Source organism: Psammomys obesus, unplaced genomic scaffold (genome assembly GCF_907164565.1).
Source record: "Psammomys obesus unplaced genomic scaffold, mPsaObe1.curated_primary_1811, whole genome shotgun sequence".
Classification (NCBI taxonomy): domain Eukaryota; kingdom Metazoa; phylum Chordata; class Mammalia; order Rodentia; family Muridae; genus Psammomys; species Psammomys obesus.
In genome coordinates, this window is record NW_026596131.1 from 17157693 (window position 1) to 17178616 (window position 20924).

General features: G+C 38.0%; 1 protein-coding gene across 1 annotated transcript; it reads right to left on the reverse strand.

Moving 5' to 3' along the window:
• Positions 1-19670: 19670 nt before the first annotated feature.
• LOC129665564 (olfactory receptor 6C74) lies at positions 19671-20618 on the reverse strand. The gene has a single exon (XM_055592302.1). It carries the CDS (start codon positions 20601-20603, stop codon positions 19671-19673), a length of 933 nt encoding a protein of 310 aa, XP_055448277.1. The 5' UTR covers positions 20604-20618.
• Positions 20619-20924: the final 306 nt, after the last annotated feature.

Genomic DNA, 20924 nt, shown 5'->3' on the forward strand with positions numbered 1-20924 from the left:
ACCTTCTATTTCTATGCCAACTCAGTAGAAACAGTTGCATATTATGAAGGTCTGAAGTAAGAACGTGTAATTATTATCTATTCATTTATTTATGTTGAGGACAAAGTCTCACTGTGTAGCTCTCAGTGTCCTGAAACGCTCTGGGTAGACCATGTGAGCCTCAGATGCACAGGGATCTGCCTGCTTCTGCCTTCTGGTGCAGGGAGTAAAAGTTTATCACACTACACCTGGTCTCCATTGTGGTTTTTATGCTTTAAATACTAAGAAAAATGAATCATGAGATACAAGTACACTGGAGAAAGGAGAGATATGTAAACAGTTTTATAAACTTGTATAAGGTAAGAGTGCCAAAGCTGTTTAAAAATCTGAGGTTTAAGATTGGGGAAATTTAAATACTACTCAGCTATTAAAAAACAAGGAAATTATAAAAATTGCAGGCAAATATATGGAACTTGAATAAAATCATCCTCAGTGAGGTAATCAAGAACCAGGAAAGACATGCATGGTATATACTCACTTAAGTGGATATTAGCCATATAATATAGGATAACCATACTAAAATCTACAGACCTAAAAAAGCCAAACAACAAGAAGGACCATAGGGAAGTTGCTTAGTTTTCATTCAGAAGGGAAAACAGGATAGACACCAGAAGCCTTAGAAGAGAGGAAACAGGAAAGGAACCTACACAGATCTCCTCTAAAAGACTCTACAGAGCAGGATATCGAAGCAGATGTTAAGACTCACAGTCAAACTTTGGACAGAGTGCAGAAAGTCTTATGGAAGAACGGGGATATAGAAGGACCTGGAGAAGACAAGAGTTCCCCAAGGAGATGGAGAAAGCCTAAAACTCTGGGCCTAGAAGGTCCTGCAAAGACTGGTGTATCAACCAAAGACCATGCATAGAGAGGACCTAGACCTCTGTTCAGATGTAGCCGCGGGACAGCTCAGTCTCCATGTGAGTTCCCTATTAAGAGAAGAGACAATATCTGACATGAACTCAGTTGCCTACTTCTTCATCACTTCTCCCTGGCAGGGCAACCTAGCCAGCCCATAGAGGAAGAGGATCCAGGTAGTCCTAGTGGGACCTGATAGGCTAGGGTCAGAAAGTAGGGGAAGAGTACATCCCCCATCAGTGGACTAGGGAAGAGGGATAAGAGGGTGTGACAAGGAGGGGCTGAGGGAGGGGGCTACAACCAGGATATAAAGTGCATAAATTGTAAATAATAATAATAATAATAATAATAATAATAATAATAATAAATCTCAGCTATAGGAACTTTAGGGATGAAAAAATGAGCTTGAAGAGAATGATTTCAGTGTTAAATATAAATTAGTAACAAGTAAAACTGTAAATTCTTAAATTTTTTATTTTTCTTTTTGTACTTCTAATACTTCTAATACTTTTTCTGGGTCATCTTTTGAAGAGATTGACAACATAAATTCATGACCTGCAAAAGAAGAGCATTATTTGGCAAATTAATGAGCATATTGTATTATCAAATAACATGACTTGAATTAGAGTTGGCATGTTTTCTCCTCACAAAAGTTATTAAACTCTCAAGATAACATTTCAGTTAATGAAAAATTATGGAACTGTGGATATAATTCAGTGCCAGAGTGCTGGACTAATGAAAGAGAACCTGGACTTGATAAGAGACAGAGGGTTGTGGAGAGAACAGAGAAAAGAGAAAAGAGAGCAGTAACCATGAACAATGATGTTAGCAGGTAGATGTAGATCGCTTTATATATAGAAATGACATAATTCACAAACAAAATTGTTTAAATTTAGGTATTTATTAAGCTGAATATCCAGTATGAAAAATAATGATTATCTCTTGGGAGAATTTCTTACCTGGGCTCTTTATCATCAGACACATAGGTGCTTACATTTTCAAGAAGGCCATGACATCTTATGACAATTCTTTTTGCCTAAAGGATATTATACTAACTATGAGCAACCTCTAATGCATATATCATTATTAAGAGATAGCACAAGTAACTTAATATAAGGCATCCAACTACAAAGTAAATTTGTTTAAGATAATATTAAGAAATGTTTATAAAAAACGTTTAAATTCTATGACAGGTCTTAGCATGAGAAGCAGAAATGGGACAAAATATTCACAGTGTAGTGATGAAAACTGAGGCAAAGTAGAGGGTAAAACCATAATCTACTTAGAAGCAATGAGGAGACCCCTGCTGACAGAACCATGCACACCATCACAGTCAACAAACAGGGAAAGAGGGTCACCACTTTTATTGGACATTCAGAGGGTCATGAAGGCTTCTCTTATAAGTTTCCCTTGTTGGCACAGATTACAATAATGTCCAAAAATGTAGAAATTCATATATTTAAACCACAGAAATAATAGTATTATTACTTAAGATCATTCATTTATCCAACTTCAATCACACATACCAATGAGTCCACAAAATAGTCTAAAAAAGTAGAATTCACATTGATTTATGACTGAACTTTCAAAGAGTTTTGTCACCAATTATGAGTATCAGGTTAATCTAAAATGGAAAAAGAATTCCTTATTTTCTTTGAACTAAAATTTAAAGATGATTAAAAGCATCAGTATTTTAGTGAAAATGTCAAAAATACATTAAATATAGCTAGCAGAAAATAATTTTTAACTTTTGTAAATGTTGTTTTTATTTTCTGGAATCCCAATTAAGTGTTTAAAAAATCTAAAAGATATAATCAATTATCTTAAACACACATGCTCAAATATCATACAAGCAGAAATATAGTCATGGATGTACTTGGACACAACTCTCCATATTAAATGGTTTGAGCAAGTTTGTGATATGAACACAAACACTGTACTCCTCTCTGAACGTGTCTGACCTTAAACCACAGTATGTGATATGTTTACCTGGTAATACAGTCTTGTAGATGACTTCATTAGCAACCATTTTGCAGGTAGTTATCTGTAACTGATCTGTTCCATGCATTGAGTCATTTTCTGTGTATTGCTCACACTGCAATATAAAAATGAATCAATCCTAATCTTAGGAAATTTTCATGTTCTCACTTCTTCAATTGAAACCTAAAGACATGATAAAAATTCTCATGAGAATCTGAGATTCATAACAACATTTCCCAAGGAAACATTTTTCATGTTATCCAAATATAGTCCCCAGATATTCTGTATTTTTAAAAGCAAAATTAACCTTAAGAAACTAAACTATCTCCAGAGATTTGAATATAGATTGCTGCTATAAGAATTGTCTGCTATAACATTTAAGAAAACAGTTATTAGTGAGGCTCCTAATTTAATCTAATTATTCATGTACCTGTATTAGGATTAGATAGTTTTTCATAGCACATACGCAAATTGGTATATCTTACAGCTGTCAATTAAATTATATGTCTTTAATAAGGTTTAATATAGTTAATCTAATCAATTTATTAGACCATAAGTTATGTCTCCTATACAGCCTTTTTTTGTGCCACTAATAGACTGGGGAAGATATTAGGAGGTGATTTACTTGAAAAACTGCATGGAAGGATGTGTAAGCAGGAAGGAACTGGTCCATCTTGTCCCTGTTATTTTGACAAAATTCATCTGGTGAAGGATGTCATATCCATCAGTCAGTTAAAAGTAAATTCTTGAGGTATCTTAGGTGTGCATGTGAAGTATATTTCTTGTCTTGATCAGGGTTATTGTGATCAAACACCATGACCAAAAGGAACTGAGGAAGAAAGAGTTTATTTGGTTTTCATATCCTAAATCATAGTCTACTGAGAAAAGTCAAGATAGGAACTCAGACCTTGAAGTAACCTAGAGCCTATAGCTGATGAAGAGGCCATGGAGGAGTGCTTCTTGTTGGCTTGCTCATCATGGCTTACATGTTTTCTTACAGGACCCCGTGCCATCAACAGCCCAGTGTAGGTACCACCCACAATGGGTTGGGTCTTCATGTATCAGTCACTAATTAAGAAAGTACTCAATGGGCTTGCTTACAGCTCGATCTTATGGAGGTATTTTCTCAGTAGAGGACCCTTCCTTTCAAATGACTGTACCTGTGATAAGTTGACAAATATTAGGCAGCACGCTTCTCCACCCAATTCCCTCACATCTGAATCCACAAACTTTCTGTCACAAATAAGAAAACAAACAGGTGTCTAAAGGACAAGAATAAAATAAAATAATAAAATAAAGATAAAAGAAAAAATTAATACAATGGGATAGGACAAAACAAAGAGATCCAAGATGGCTGCGACCAGAGTGTACCTTATCTGAGGAGCAGAGGATCTGAAACTCCAAAATTGGTGAGTGGAGGGGCAGCTGAACCCAGAACATCAACAGTGAGGCTTCCTGGGAGAAAGGGAACAAACCCTGGGCTGAGACCATTAGGATTCAGGTCAACCACAGACTTCTCTGCTGACTTCTGCTTAGGACTCAATTCCCCTTTAATGAGCCTTCCTATTCAATGGCAGAGGCAGCAGTGGAGGCAGCAGAGGAAGTAGCAGAGGCAGCAGAGGCAGTCCACAGTGCATTCAGCTCCTAGCACAGAGCACAGTGCTGGGCTGCTCCTAGCACAGAATCCCCTGCTTGAGATCTGAGACAGAATACTCAATCCCCCTGCACTTCCCCTCAGCAGGCCTCCTTTCTCCCTCCTTGGCAGAGGCAGAGGCTGCAGAGGCAGCCCACAGCTACCGTCACAGAGCACAATGCCCAGCCCACAGTGTCCACACCTCCTATCACAGAGTGCAGTGCTGGTGGCTCCACCAGGCCAAACAGGTCCCTGGCTCCACAGGGCCTTCCAGAAGGCATCTGTTCCAATGGCCTCCTAGTTCTGCCTCAGTGGATAGACTCCCAGTGGACCATAACACCAGCCCCCAAGTTCTGCAACAACATAGGGATTCTTGGGACAGGATTATCAACCTTGAAGCCTGGGCAAACAACTCCTGGAGGCCAGACAGATCTGAATACCAGAACAACAGTATGAGAGGACTGTAGACCACTGAGGTATTCAGGATATTCGTGCAGGCGCATTGCACCTGCAAACAGCACCTGCAAAATATACCCATAAATAGCACTACCATCCACACCCACCTCCCACTCCTGCACCCCTCGCACATTCCATACATCTACATTCTCTAGCACTCTGTCCTTTAAGACACACTTCCACCCACATGCACAAACTTGTTCACCTGCAATTTTCATTCTGCGTCAGCAGCTTTTCCTCCCTTAGGTATAGCTGAAACGCCAATTTACACTCTCAAACCAGTGGACATCTCTCATCTTCCTGAAGAATACTACAGACACCAGAGAAAGATGGACCCAGTCTGAACTATAGACTCCAGGAACAAATAGTGAAGGTTACAGATAAGCAAATGTCCAAAGGTGGGTGTAAGAACACATGCAACAAAAATCAGGACATCATGGCTCCTCCAGCAACTCCCAAAATCAATGGATATTTCAATTCATCGGAAACCCAAGAAAATTATTTTAAAGCTATGCTTATCCAGTTATTAGAGGCACATAAAGAAGAAACAAAGCTCTCAAAAAATACAGGCAAAAAAAAAAAACAAAAAACAAAAACAAATACAAACAGAGGCACAAGCAGAGACACAATTAGTGGCATATAGAGAAAAAACAAACAAAAATAGAAGCCATCATAGAAAGAAAGGAATCCACATTCAAACATATGAAGGAAATGGTGCAAGCCATGCAAACAGAATTAGAATCAATAAAGAAAACACAGAGAAAACTCTGGAGCTGGAGAACTTAGAGAAAAGAGCAGGAACCACAAAGGTAAGCATCACCAACAGAATACAAGAGATGGAAAAGAGACTCTCAGGTGCTGAAGATACACTTGCTGAAATTCATACTTATCTCAAATAAAAAGTAAAATTGGAAAGTCCCCAAAACAAAACATACAAGAAATCAAGGATGCCATGAAAAGGCAAAATCTAAGAATAATAGGAATTGATGAAAAGAAGATTCCAGGCTCCAAGGTCCAGAAAATATTTTCACGAATATCATAGAAGAAAATTTTCTCAACTTAAAGAAAAAGATGTCCATAAACATACAAGAGGCCTACAGAACACCAAGTAGACTAGACCAGAAAAGAAATTCTTCACATCATATCATAGTCAAAACACGGAACCTGCAGAACAAAGAAAAATTTTTAAAAGCAGCAAGGGAAAAGGGCCAACTAACATATGAAGGTAGACCTAGCATAATCACACCAAATTTCTCAACAGAAACTATGAAATCCAGAAGGGCCTGGACAGAAATCATGCAGTCCTTAAGGGACCACAGATGCCAACCCAGACTACTATACCTAGCAAAACTTTCAATCAACATAGAGAATTCAAAATATTCCATGACAAAACAAAATTTAAACAATATCTACATAGTAACCCAGCTCTACAGAGGTTACTAGAAGGGAAACTCCAACCCAAAGAAAAGAACTACATCTAAGGAAACAGAGGAAATAGATAACTACACAACAACAACAACAACAAAAGAATACAAGCAATGAAACTCAGCAACACCACCAACCCCACATCAAAAGAAAGTAACAATTGTTGGTCACTAGTATCTATCAACATCAATGGACTCAACTCCCCAATAAAAAAGATACAAACTAACAGAATGGCTTCAGAAACAGGATCCAATATTCTGTTGCATCCAAGAAACACACCTATGCAACAAAGATAAACACTACCTCAGAGTAAAAGGCTGAAAAAGTGTTTTTCAAGCAAATGGTTCCAGAAAACAAGCTGGAGTAGCCATCCTAATATCCAATAAAATAGACTTTCAACCTAAGCTAATCAAAAAAGACAAATAGGGTCACTATATTCTCATCAAAGGAAAAATCCACCAAGAGGACATTACAATTTTGAATATCTATGCCCCAGATACAAGAGTACCTATATTCGTAAATGAAACATTATTGAACCTTAAATCACACATTGATCCTAATACCTTAATAGTGGGATCTCTCACCAAGGGATAGATCATCTAGAAAGAAAACAAATAGGGAAATAAAAGCACTTACAGAGTCCCTAAATCAAATGGACCTAATAGACGTCTACAGATTTTTGCACCCAAACTCAAAAGAGTATACCGTCTTTTCAGCACCACATGGAACCTTCTCCAAAATAGACCATATAGTTGGTCACAATGCAAGCTTCAACAGATACAAAAAGATTGAAATAATCCCTTGTATTCTATCTGACCACCATGGACTTAAGCTGGACCTCAACTACAACGGAAATAACAAAAAACCTACATGCACATGGAAACTGAACAACTTGTTACTCAATGACAGCTGGGTTAAGGAAGAAATAAGGAAAGAAATTAAAGACTTCCTAGAACTCAATGAAAATGAAGGCACAACATACCCAAATTTATGGGAAACATTGAAAGCAGTGCTCAGGGGAAAATTTATAGCACTAAGTGCCTGCAAAAAGAAATTTGTAACATCACATACAAGTAACTTAATGGCACAACTGAAAACACTAGAAAAAAAAGAAGCAGATACACCCAAGAGGAGCAGAAGGCTGGAAATAATCAAACTCAGGGCTGAAATCAATCAATTAGAAACAAATAAAACTATTCAAAGAATCAATGAAACAAAAAGCTGGTTCTTTGAGAAAATCAACAAGATAGACAACCCCTTAGCCAAGCTAACTAAAACTAAAAAGCAGAGAGAATCTATCCAAATCAGCAAAATCAGAAATGAAAAGGGTGACATAACTACAGACAGTGAGGAAATCCAAACAATCATTAGGTCATAATACAAAAGCCTATACACCACAAAATTTCAAAATCTAAATAAAATGGACCATTTTCTTGATAGATTCCGTCTTCCAACATTAAGTCAAGATCAGGTAGAAAGACTGAATAGCCCTATAGCCCTATATCTCCCAATAAAATAGAAGCAGTCATCAACAGTCTGCCTCCAAAACAAGCCCTGGGCCAGATGGTTTCAGCGCAGAATTCTACCAGACCTTCAAAGAAGTGCTAACACCAATCCTCCTCAAACTATTCCACAAAATAGAAACAGAAGGAACACTACCAAACTCATTCTATGAAGCCACAGTCACCCTGATACCCAAACCACACAAAGACCCAAAAAAAAGAGAACTTCAGACCTATCTCTCTTATGAATATTGATGCAAAAATACTCAATAAAATACTTGCAAACCGAATCCAAGAACACATCAAAGATATCATCCACCATGACCAAGTAGGCTTCATCCCAGGCATGCAAGGGTGGTTCAACATATGGAAATCCATCAATGTAATCCACCACATAAACAAACTGAAGGAGAAAAACCACAAGATCATCTCCTTGGAAGCTGAAAAAGCATTTGACAAAGTCCAACACCCATTCATGTTTAAAGTCTTGGAGAGATCAGGGATACAAGGCACATACTTAAACATAGTAAAGGCAATATACAGCAAGCCTACAGCCAACATCAAACTCAATGGAGAGAAACTTAAATCAATCCCACTGAAATCAGGGACAAGACAAGGCTGCCCACTCTCTCCATATCTCTCCAACGTAGTACTTAAGTCCTCGCCAGAGCAATAAGAAAACTAAAGGAGATCAAGGGGATACAAACCGGAAAGGAAGAGATCAAATTGTCACTATTCACAGATGATATGATAGTAAATATGAGAGATCCCAAAATTCAACCAGAGAACTCTTTCAGCTGATAAACACCTTCAGCAAAGTGGCTGGATAAAAAATCAACTCAAAAAATCAGAAGCTCTCCTGTATACAAAAGACAAAAGGGCCAAAAAAGAAATTAGGGAAACAACACCCTTCACAATAGCAACTAATAACATAAAGCACCTTGGGGAGACACTAACCAAGCAAGTGAAAGACCTGTTTGAGAAAAACTTCAAGTCTCTGAAGAAAGAAATTGAAGAAGATCTCAGAAGATGGAAAGATCTCCCGTGCTCATGGATTGGTTGGATTAACATTGTGAAAATGGCCATCCTGCCAAAAGCAATCTACAGATTCAATGCAATTCCCATCAAAATACCAACTCAATTGTTTTCAGACCTTGAAAAAAAGATTCTCAGCTTCATATGGAGAAACAAAAAACCCAGAATCTCCAAAACAACCCTGTACAACAACAGATCATCTGGAGGTATCTCCATCCCCAATCTCAAGTTGTACTACATAGCAATAGTAATAAAAACTGCATGGTGATGATTCTTTCCCAATCTGTAGGGGACTCATATCCAATGTATATAAAGAACTAAACAAGCTGAAAAGCAATAAACCAAGTAATCCACTTAAAAAATGGGGAACAGAGCGAAAGAGAGAATTCTCTGTAGAGGAATATCGAATGGCAGAAAAGCACTTAAAGAAATGCTCAACCTCATTAGCCATTAGGGAAATGCAAATCAAAACAACCCTGAGATTTCACCTTACACCCATCAGAATGGCCAAGATGAAAAACTCAAGGGACAACACATGCTGGAGAGATTGTGGAGAAAGGGGAACCCTCCTCCACTGCTGGTGGGAATGTAAACTGGTACAACCACTCTGGAAATCAATCTTGTGCTTTCTCAGACAACTAGGAATAGTGCTTCCTCAAGATCCAGCCATACCACTCCTAGGCATATACCTAAAAGAGGCACAAGTACACAAAAAGGACATTTGTTCAACCATGTTTGTAGCAGCTTTATTTGTAATAGCCAGAATCTGGAAACAACCCAGATGACCCTCAACTGAAGAATGGATGCAGAAACTGTGGTACATCTATACAATGGAGTACTACTCAGCAATGAAAAATAAGGAAATCATGAAATTTGCAGGTAAATGGTGGGACCTGGAAAGGATCATCCTGAGTGAGTTGTCCCAGAAGCAAAAAGACACGCATGGTATATACTCACTCATATAAACATACAATATAGAATAAACCCACTAAAATCTGTACATCTAAACAAACTAAGCAAAAGAGAGGACCTTAAATAAATGTTCAATCCCCATCCTGAAAGGCAAAGAGGATGGACATCAGAAGAAAAAGAAAATAGGAAACAACCTCAGAACCTGCTACAAAGGGCCTCTGAAAGCCAGTGTAAAACAGGAAACAACCTTGAAACCTGCCACAGAGGGCCTCTGAAAGCTTCTGCAGTATAGACTGTCAAAGCAGATGCTGAGCCTGATGGCCAACTGATGGGCAGAGTGAATGGAATTCTATGTAAGAAGTGGGAAATAGTAAGAGCTGGAGGGGATGGGAACTCCACAAGAAGAGCAACAGAACAAGATAATTTGAACACAGGGAACTTCCCCGAGACCCATACTCCAACCAAGGACTATTCGTGGAGATGACCTGGAACCCCTGTACAGGTGTAGCCCATGGCAGTTCAGTGTCCAAGTGGGTTACATAGTAATGGGAAGAGGGACTGCCTCTGACATATTCTTATTGGCCTGCTCGTTGATCACTTCCCCCTGAGGGGGGAGCAGCCTTATCAGACCACAGTAGAGGACAATGCAGCCACTTTTGATGAGAACTGATAGACTAAGATCAGAAAGAAGAGGAGAACCTCCCCTATCAGTGGACTTGGGGAGTGGCATGCATGCAGAAAGGGGAGGGAGGGTGGGATCGGCAGGGGAGGAGGGAGGGGCTTATGGGGGGATACGAAATGAATAAAGTGTAATTAATAAAAAAATTTTAAAAAACTGCATGGTATTGGCATAGAAACAGAAAGGAGGGTCAGTGGAACTGAATAGAAGACCCAGAAATAAACCCACACACCTATGAATGTTTGATTTTTGACAAAGAAGCCAAAACCATTTAATGGAAAAAAGACAGCATCTTCAACAAATGGTGCTGGTCCAACTGGATGTCTACATGCAGAAAAAATGAAAATAGATCCATATTTATTACCCTGCAGAAAACTAAAGTCTACGTGGACCAAAGACCTCAACATAAAATCAGATACCCTAAATCTGTTAGAAGAAAAAGTGGGGAACAGCCTAGAACTCATTGGCACAGGAGACATCTTCCTGAACAGAACACCAACAGCACAGGCTCTAAGAACAACAATCAATAAATGGGAACTCATGAAACTGAAAAGCTTCTATAAAGCAAAGGACACCGTTATCAAAACAAAACGACTACCTACAGATTGGGAAAGAATCTTCACTAACCCTTTATCTGTCAGAGGGCTAATATCCAGTATATATAAAGAACTAAAGAAGCTGAAAAGCAACAAACCAAGTAATCTAATTTAAAAATGGACAACAGAGCTAAACAGAATTCTCGATAGAGAAATATCGAATGGCAGAGAAACACTTAAAGAAATGCTCAACGTCATTAGCCATTAGGGAAATGCAAATCAAAAATGAAATTTGACCTTACACCCATCAGAATGGCCAAGATGAAAAACTCAAGTGACAAGATATGCTGGAGAGGTTGTGGAGAAAGGGAAACCCTCCTCCACTGCTGGTAGGAATGTAAACTGGTACAACCACTTTGGAAGTCTATGGCACTTTCTCAGACAATTAGGTATAGTGCTTCCTCAAGACCCAGCTATACCACTGTTAGGTATATACCCAAAATTTGCTCAAGTACACAAAAAGGACATTTGCTCAACCATGTTTATAACAGCTTTATTTGTATTAGCCAGAACCTGGAAACAACCCACATGTCCATCAATGGAGGGATGGATACAGAAATTGTGGTATTTTTACACAATGGAATACTACTCAGCAATCAAAAAGGAGGAAATCATGAAATTTGCAGGCAAATGGTGGGACCTAGAAAAGATCATCCTGAGTAAAATATCCCAGAAGGAGAAAGACAAACACGGTATATACTCACTTATATAGACCTATAAGATATGATAAACATAATGAAATCTATACACCTAAAAAAAGAAAATAAAGAAAGCATACATGGGGTAAGATGATCAATCCTCATTTAGAAAGACAAATGGGATGTGCATTGAACGTATGACAGGAGTCTACCTCAGAAGGCATCTGAAAGATTCTACCTAGCAGTGTTTCAAAGCAGATACTAAGACTCGTAACCAAACCTTCGGTAGAGTACAGGGAATCATATGAAAGAAGTGGAGTCAGTATGATGTGGAAAGGATAGGAGGTCCACAAGGACCAACTATATCTAGGCACAGGGTCTTTTCTGAGACTGACATTCAACCAAGGACCATGTATGGATATAACCTAGAACCTCTGCTCAGATCTAGCTCGTGGTAGCTCAGTAACCAATTGGTTTCCCATAGTAAGGGGAACAAGGACTATTTCTAACAGGTAATCAATGGCTGGCTCTTTGACCTCCCCACCCCCCAAGGGAGGAGCATTCCTGTTAGGCCCCAGAGGATTTTGCAGCCAGTCCTGAAGATACCTGATAAAACAGGGTCAGATGAAAGGGGAAGTGGTCCTCCCCTTATCAGTGGACTTGGAAAGGCCAGGGAGGAGATGAGGGAGGGTGGGATTGGGAGTGAATGAGGGGGCAGGATACAGCTGGGATACAGAGTTAACAAAATGTAACTTAAAAGGAAAATTTTAAAAAAATAAAAATAAAAGGAGGAGGGAGGGTGGGGTCAGGAGTGGAGGAGGGAGGGGCTTATGGGGGGATACAAAGTGAATAAAGTATAATTAATAAAAAACTAAAAAAATTTGAAGATGAAAAAAAGACAAAGATGTCCATTAACATAAAAGAGGCCTACAGAACACCAAGTAGACTAGACTGGAAAAGAAACTCTTTACATCACATCATAGTCAAAACACTAAACCTACAGAACAAAGAAAAAATATTAAAAGCAGCAAGGGAAAAAGGCCAAGTGACATATAAAGGTAGACCGACCAGAATCACACCAGACTTCTCATCAGAAACTATGAAAGCCAGAAGGGCCTGGGCAGATGTCATGCAAACTTTAAGGAACCACAGATCCTACCCAGACTACTATGCCCAGTAAAGCTTTCAATCAACATAGATGGAGAAAAAAAAATATTCCATGACAAAACTAAACTTAAACAATATCTACACAGAAACACAGTCCTACAGAAGATACTAGAAGGAAACTCCAATCCAACAAAAACAGCTACACCCAAGAAAACATGGGATATAGGTAACTTCACAACAAAAATTAAAAGAAATCATGCAATGAAGCACAGTAACTCCACTAACTTCACAATAAAAGAAACTAACATTCATTGATCCCTATAATCTAGCAACATCAATGGACTCCAATAAAAAGACACAGACTAACAGAATAGTTGCAGAAACAGGATCCAACATTCTGCTGCATCCAGGAAACACACCTCTGCAACAAAGATAAGCATTAACTCAGAGTAAATGTCTGGAAAAATATTTTTCAAACAAATGGACCCAGAAAACAAGCTGGGATAGCTATTCTTAGATCTAATAAAATAGACTTTCAACCAAAATTAATCAAAAGAGATGAGGAGGGGCACTTCTTTCTCATCAGAGGAAAATTCCACCAGGAAGACATCACAATTTTGAATATCTATGCCCCAAATACAAGAGCACCTACATTCGTAAATGAAACATTATTAAAGCTGAAATCACACATCGATCCCAACACAGTAATAGTGGGAGATATCAACCTTCCACTCTCACCAAGGGACAGATCATGTAGACAGAAGCTAAATAGGGAAGAAATGGCACATACAGAGGTCCTAAACAAAATGGATCTTAATATATATCTACAGAAATTTTCACCCAAATTCAAAAGAGTGTACCTTCTTCTCAGCACCTCATGGAACCTTCTTCAAAATAACCATATAGCTGATCACAAAGCAAAGCTCAACAGATACAACAAGATTGAAATAATCCCTTGTATCCTATCTGATCATCATGGTCTAAAGCTGGACCTCAACAACAACAGAAATAGAAAAAGCCTACACACACGGAAACTGACAACTAGGAAGAAATAAAGAAAGAAAAAAGACTTTCTAGAATTCGATGAAAATGAAGGCATAACATACCCAAACTTATGGGACACAATGATTGCAGTGCTACGAGGAAAGTTCATACCACTAAGTGCCTTTAAGAAAAATTTGAAATGTCTCATACAAGCAATTTAATGACTCACCCGGAAGCCCTAGAAAAAAAAGAAGCAGACAGACCAAAGAGGAATGGATGGCTGGAAATAATCAAACTCAGGGCTGAAATCAATCAATTAGAAACAATAAAACAATTCAAAGAATCAATAAAACCAATATCTGGTCTTTGAGAAAATTAACAAGACAGGCAAACCCATAGCCAAACTAACTACAAGGCATAGAGAAACTATCCAAATCACCAAAATCAGAAATGAAAAAGGGGACATAACAACAGACACTGAGGAAATCCAAAAAAAACATTAGGTCTTACTACAAAAACCTATATGCCACAAAATTTGAAAATCTAAATGAAATGAACAAATTTGATAGATTCCACTTACCAAAATTAAATCAAGATCAAGTAAATAGATTGAATAGTCCTATATGCCCCAAGGAAATAGAAGAAGTCATCAAAAGTCTCCCTTCCAAAAACAAGCACAGGCCCAGATGGTTTCATCACAGAATTCTACCAGACCTTCAAAGAAGAGCTAACTTCAATTCTCTTCAAACTATCCCACAAAACAAAAACAGAAGGAACATTACCAAACTCATTCTATGAAGCGACAGTCACCTTGATACATAACCACACAAAGACCCCCCCAAAAAAACTTCAGACCTATCTCTCTTATGAACATTGATACAAAACTGCTCAATAAAATACTTGCAAACCAAATCCAAGAACATTTAAAAAATATCTTCCACCATGTCCAAGTAGGATTCATCCTAGATAGAAACAAACTGAAGGAGAAAAATTACATGATCATCTCCTTAGATGGTAAAAAAGCATTTGACAAAATCCTACACCCATTCATGATTAAAGGCTTGGAGAGATCAGGGCTACAAGGCACATACCTAAACATAGTAGAGACAATATGCAGCAAGCCTATAGCCAATATCAAACTCAATGGAAAGAAACTTAAATCAATCCCACTGAAATCAGGGACAAGGAAAGGCTGCTCACCCTCTCCATATCTCTTCAACATAGTACTTGAAATCCTAGCTAGAGCTAGACTTAGTACTTGAAGTCCTAGCTAGAGCTAGCTAGAACAACTAAAGGAGATCAAGGGGATACAAATTAAAAAGGAAGAGGTCAAAGTTTCACTATTCGTAGAAGATATGATAGTATATATGAGTGGGCCCCCAAAATTCAACCACAGAACTCCTTTAGCTGATAAACACCTTTAGCAAAGTGTCTGGATACAAAATTAACTCAAAAAATCAGAAGCCCTGCTGTATAACAAAAAGGGCCTAGAAAGAAATTAGGGAAAGCACACCCTTCACAATAACCACTAATAGCATAAAGTACCTTGGTGTGACTCTAACCAAGGGAGTGAAACACCTGTATTAAAAAAACCAAAAAACCAAAACAAAACAAAACAAAAATTTCAAGTCTCTGAATAAAGAAATTGAAGATGTCAGAAGATGGAAAGATCTCGAGTGTTCATGGATCAGCAGGATTAACATGGTGAAAATGGCCATCCTGCCAAAAGCAATCTACAGATTCAATGCAATTCCTATCAAAATACCAACACAATTACTTACAGGAATTGAAAGAAGAATCTTTAACTTCATATGGAAAACAAACAAACAGACAAAAAACAAACAAACAAAAAAACCAGAATTTCCAAAATGATGCTGTACAACAACCGATTATCTGGAGATATCTCCATTCCTGATTTCAAGTTGTACTACAGAGCAATAGTAATAAAAACTGCATGGTTCTGGCATAGAAACAGAATGGTGTATCAATGGAATCGATTAGAAGACCCAGAAATAAACCCACACAGATATGGACTCCTGATTTTTTACAAAGATGCCAAAATCATACAATGGAAAAAAGATGGCATCTTCAACAAATGGTGCTGGTCCAACTGGATGTCTACTTGTAGTAAAATGCAAATAGATCCATACTTATTACGCTGCACAAAACTAAAGTCCAAGTGGATCAAAGACCTCAACATAAAACCAAACACATTAAATTGGTTAGAAGAAAAAGTGGGGAGGAGCCTAGAACTCATTGACACAGGAGACAACTTCCTGAACAGAACAGCAACAGCACAAGCTCTAAGAGCAACAATCAATAAATGGGACCTCATGAAACTCGAAAGCCTCTGTAAAGGACAATGTTGTCAAAACAAAACGACAGCCTACAGACTGGGAAAGGATCTTCACCAACCCTATATCTGACAGTGGACTAATATCCAGAATATATAAAGAACTAAAGAAGGTAAAAAGCAACAAATCAAGTAATCCAATTAAAAATGAGGTACAGAGCTAAACAGAGAATTCTCTGTAGAGGAATATCGAATGGCAGAGAAACATTTAAAGAGATGCTCAACGTCCTCAGTCATCAGAGAGATGCAAATCAAAACGACCCTGAAATTTCACCTTACACCCATCAGAATGGCTAAGATAAAAATCTCAAGTGACAACACATGCTGGAGAGGTTGTGGAGAAAGGGGAACCCTCCTCCATTGCTGTACAATGTAATCTTGTACAACCACTTTGGAAGTCAATCTGGTGCATTCTCAGACAAACAGGAATAGTACTTCCTCAAGATCCAGCTATACCACTCCTAGGCATATATCCAAAAGAGGCTCAAGTACACAACAAGGACATTTGTTCAACCTAGTTCGTAGCAGCTTTATTTGTAATAGCCAGAATCTGGAAACAACCCAAATGTCCCTCAACTGAGGAATGGAGACAGAAATTGTAATACATTTACACAATGGAATACTACTCAGCAATTAAAAACAAGGACATCATGAAATTTGCAGCAAATGGTGGGATCTAGAGAAGATCAACCTGAATGAGGTATCCCAGAAGTGGAAAGACACACAAGGTATATACTCACTTAAAAGTGGATATTAGCCATATAATATAGGATATACATACTAAAATCTGTACACCTAAAGAAGCTAAGCAAGAAGGAGGACCCTGGGTAAGATGATCAATCCTCACTCATAAAGACAAATGGGATGGATATTGGAAGAAGGAGAAAACAGGAAACAGGACAGGAGCCTACCACAGAGGTCCTCTGAAAGATTCTACCCAGCAGGGTATCAAAGCAGATGCTGAGACTTATAACTAAACTTTGGGCAGAGTGCAGGGAATCTTAGGAAAGAAGGTTGAGATAGTAAGACCTGGCAAGGACAGGAGCTCCACAAGTAGGGCAACAGAACCAAAAAATCTGGGCACAGGTAACTTTTCTGAAACTGATACTTCAACTAAGGAGTATTCATGGAGATAATGAATCCCTAGAATCCCTGCTGAGATGTAGCCCATGGCAGCTCAGTATCTAAGTGGGTGTCATAGTAAGGGGAACAGGGTCTGTCTCTGACATGGACTCAGTGACTGGCTCTTTGATCACTTCTCCCTGAGGGAGGAGCAGCCTTGCCAGTCCATAGAGGAGGACAATGCAACCAATTCTGATGAGACTTGATAAGCTAGGGTCAGATGGAAAGGGAGGAGGACCTCCCCTCATAGTGGACTTGGAGAGGGGCATGGGAGGATATAAGGGAGGGAGGATGATATTGGGAGGGAATGAGGGAGTGGACTACAGCTCTGATACAAAGTGAATAAACTGTAATTAATATAAAAATAAAATTTAATATTAAAAAATTAAATAAAAATTTAAAAAGCTGAACAGTGCTTATGGCAATAGGGAATCTGACATTTTGTAAAGTCTAACACAACTTGAAAACAGGTTCAATGACTACACCAACCTTCAGTATTTATGCAAGTGAATTATTCATGAACTCAATTTCTTTTCAAGTAAATGAAAAGTTACATCAAACACTCATTTCCCGTTATGGTTTAAGTCTGCATTTTATTTACTTTTCTATTTTTAAATAAGTTAATCAGCCTAGAAATTGAAGGGCAAAATATAGGTTATGTATTATAAATAGATGAACAAAATTAATATCTCTGACTTTCAATATGTTAGAGATAAATGTTTTACATAAGGAAAAATAATGTAACAGAGTCTTTGCTGTAAGAGGCTGAGAGTTAATGTAAATAAGTTTAATAAGTAAATGATATATTTAGAAACTAAGTTTTACACAATTACATTTGAAAACTTAAGACATAGGAAAAAGGTCCACAGATTCATCTGTACTATTCTGGCCTAATTTTGGAACTGATGCCAAGAGTTTTGAATGAGCATTTTTTAATTAATTTATTTTTTATTAATTATACTTTATTCACTTTGTATCCCAGCTGTAGCCCCCTTCCTCATCTCTTCCCAATACCACCTTCCCTCATCTCCTATGCCCTTCTCAAGTCTACTCATAGGGGAGGTCCTCCTTCCCTTCCCTCCTACCCTAGCCTATCAGGTCTCATCAGTACTGGCTGCATTGTCTTCCTCTGTGGCCTGGTAATGCTGCTCCCTCACCAGGGGAGGGTGATCAAAGAGCCAGCCACTGAGTTCATGCCCGAGACAGTCACTGTTCCCCTTACTGGGGTACCCACTTGGAGACTGAGCTGCCAAGGGCTACCTCTGTGCAGGGGTTCTAGTTTATTTCCATGCATGGTTCTTGATTTGAGTATTAGTCTCAAAGGAAGCAGGCCAAGACATTCTGCTTTTTACAAGACCAGTCATTATACCATTTAAAATATATATTTGACCATCTGACTTGAGAAGAATGTACTCAGGTAGTCCCTACAGTGCTCAAAGCTTATTCATGATAGTCTTTAATCTGTGGAATGCTCTAAAAAAATTTTACAATTGTTTATGTCCTAACTGTTCCAAGTCCAGATAAGAATTGCTACATAATTTTGTTAACAGTATGTAAGAATATCATAGGAATTGAAAAAGACAAGTTTTCAATCAGTTAGTTCTTTCATGTAGACATTTGTTTTCCATTTTTGTCATAATGAGATATCCATAAATTTTTTTTCATTCAGAAATTAACATGCCAATACCCATTTTATGAAGCCTGGAGGATAAAACTAAAACATTTCAAGGAGCCTAGCAAATCATGAGAATGAGTGTTGTGATAATTTTGAATACTGTTTAAAAAAATTGGGCCTTGCATTCTGTAACAATATGGTATGAGAATGTGTGTGTGTGTGTGTGTGTGTGTGTTGTGGTGTGTGTGTGTGTGTGTGTGTGTGTGTGTGTGTGTGTGTGAAATTGAATCTCCAAAGTTCTGAATAATGGAAAAGGTCATAGACATTCTAAAGTCACTTTGTAAGAGAATTCTGGGAGATATAAACATAAAAAGCAAATAGATATTTCTCTTTTTATAATTTAAAGAATACTTTATCTTTTCAATAATCAAAACCACATAAATATGACCTTACATGTTTAGTACAGTGTGTCAACCATAAACAATTAGAAATTTTTTAAAGTATTTTAAGACCAGCATGATTATTAATTTCTGTATAATGCCAACTCAACATGGAAAATTGGGCTACCTTATTTTAAACAGGATAAGAGTCAAAATTTATACATACTCGGGACACAGAAGCTGTTCACTCAAGTAAAGGGTTGTATGATTTTAAATACATGGATGGAAGAGTTTGGTGATACACTCCACTTTTCAGGCTGACAATACAAGTCAACTTGGAATGCCATTAAGTGGTCACTTCAATGAGAAAAGCTCCATCTTTTAATCATGTTCTTAAAAGCATCTTTTACTTGTTTGTTTCTGAGTGTATAAATGAAGGGATTCAACATGGGTGCAACTGAAGTGCTGAGCAGAGCTATCCCTTTATTTAAAGCAACTCTTTCTTTTGCAGATGGCTTCACATACATGAAGATGCAGCTGCCATAAGAAATGGACACCACAACCATGTGTGAAGAGCATGTAGAAAAGGCTTTCTTTCTCTGTTGAGAAGATGGGATTCTCAGAATTGTCCTGATAATGTTTGTGTAGGAAAGGCTTACTAACACCAGGGTAACAAGGAGTGTCAAAATGGCAGACAGAAGCACCATTAATTCTATCATGTGTGTGTCTGTGCAAGAGAGCTGAAGTATAGGAGAGACATCACAGAAGAAATGATCTACAGTGTTGTCTGCACAGAAATCAAGCTGAAGCCCCATGAGGAGGGGAGGAAAAATTATCAGGAAACCAGACAACCAGGAAACAAAGACTAATAAGTTGCAAATTCTGCTGCTCATGATGGTCATGTAGTGCAAGGGTTTGCAAATGGCCACATAGCGGTCATAGGACATGGCTGCCAGAAGAAAAAATTCAGTTGCCCCCAAGAGAATAGTGAAAAATAGTTGTGTTGCACAGTCATTATATGAAATGGTTTTATCCCTTGTGGCTATACTAACAAGGAATTTGGGGATACAGACAGTTGTGAATGAAATTTCTAAAAATGAAAAGTTTCGTAGGAAGAAATACATGGGTGTCTTGAGATGAGAATCCAGTAGTGTGAGTGTGATGATGGTTAGGTTCCCAGTAACACTCAGCACATATGTGAGAAAGAGAAGGACAAAAACAACCACCTGTAATTGCAGGTCATCTGTTAATCCAAGAAGAATGAATACTGTCACCGCTGTGTGGTTCTTCATAGCTGAGCTCGGATTGTCCAAAAAATAGGAAAAAAATAGAAATAAGGGAGAAAAATCTGAACAAGATAAATGAAACCCTTTATAAGCACACTAGTATTCACACTTAAATAATCCTCAATAGGCACTATTCTCCAGTAGTATCCTACACAATTTTTCTCATACATTTTAACCTGGTATTTCACAAAGTAAATGCAAGGATTTTGTTGTTCTTGTTGATAATGCTGTTATTCAGTTTACTGAAAGTTCACAAACTTAAGTATTACAATGGATAATTACAATTAAGTATTACAATGGATAATATGCTCAACAGAGTCATTTAAA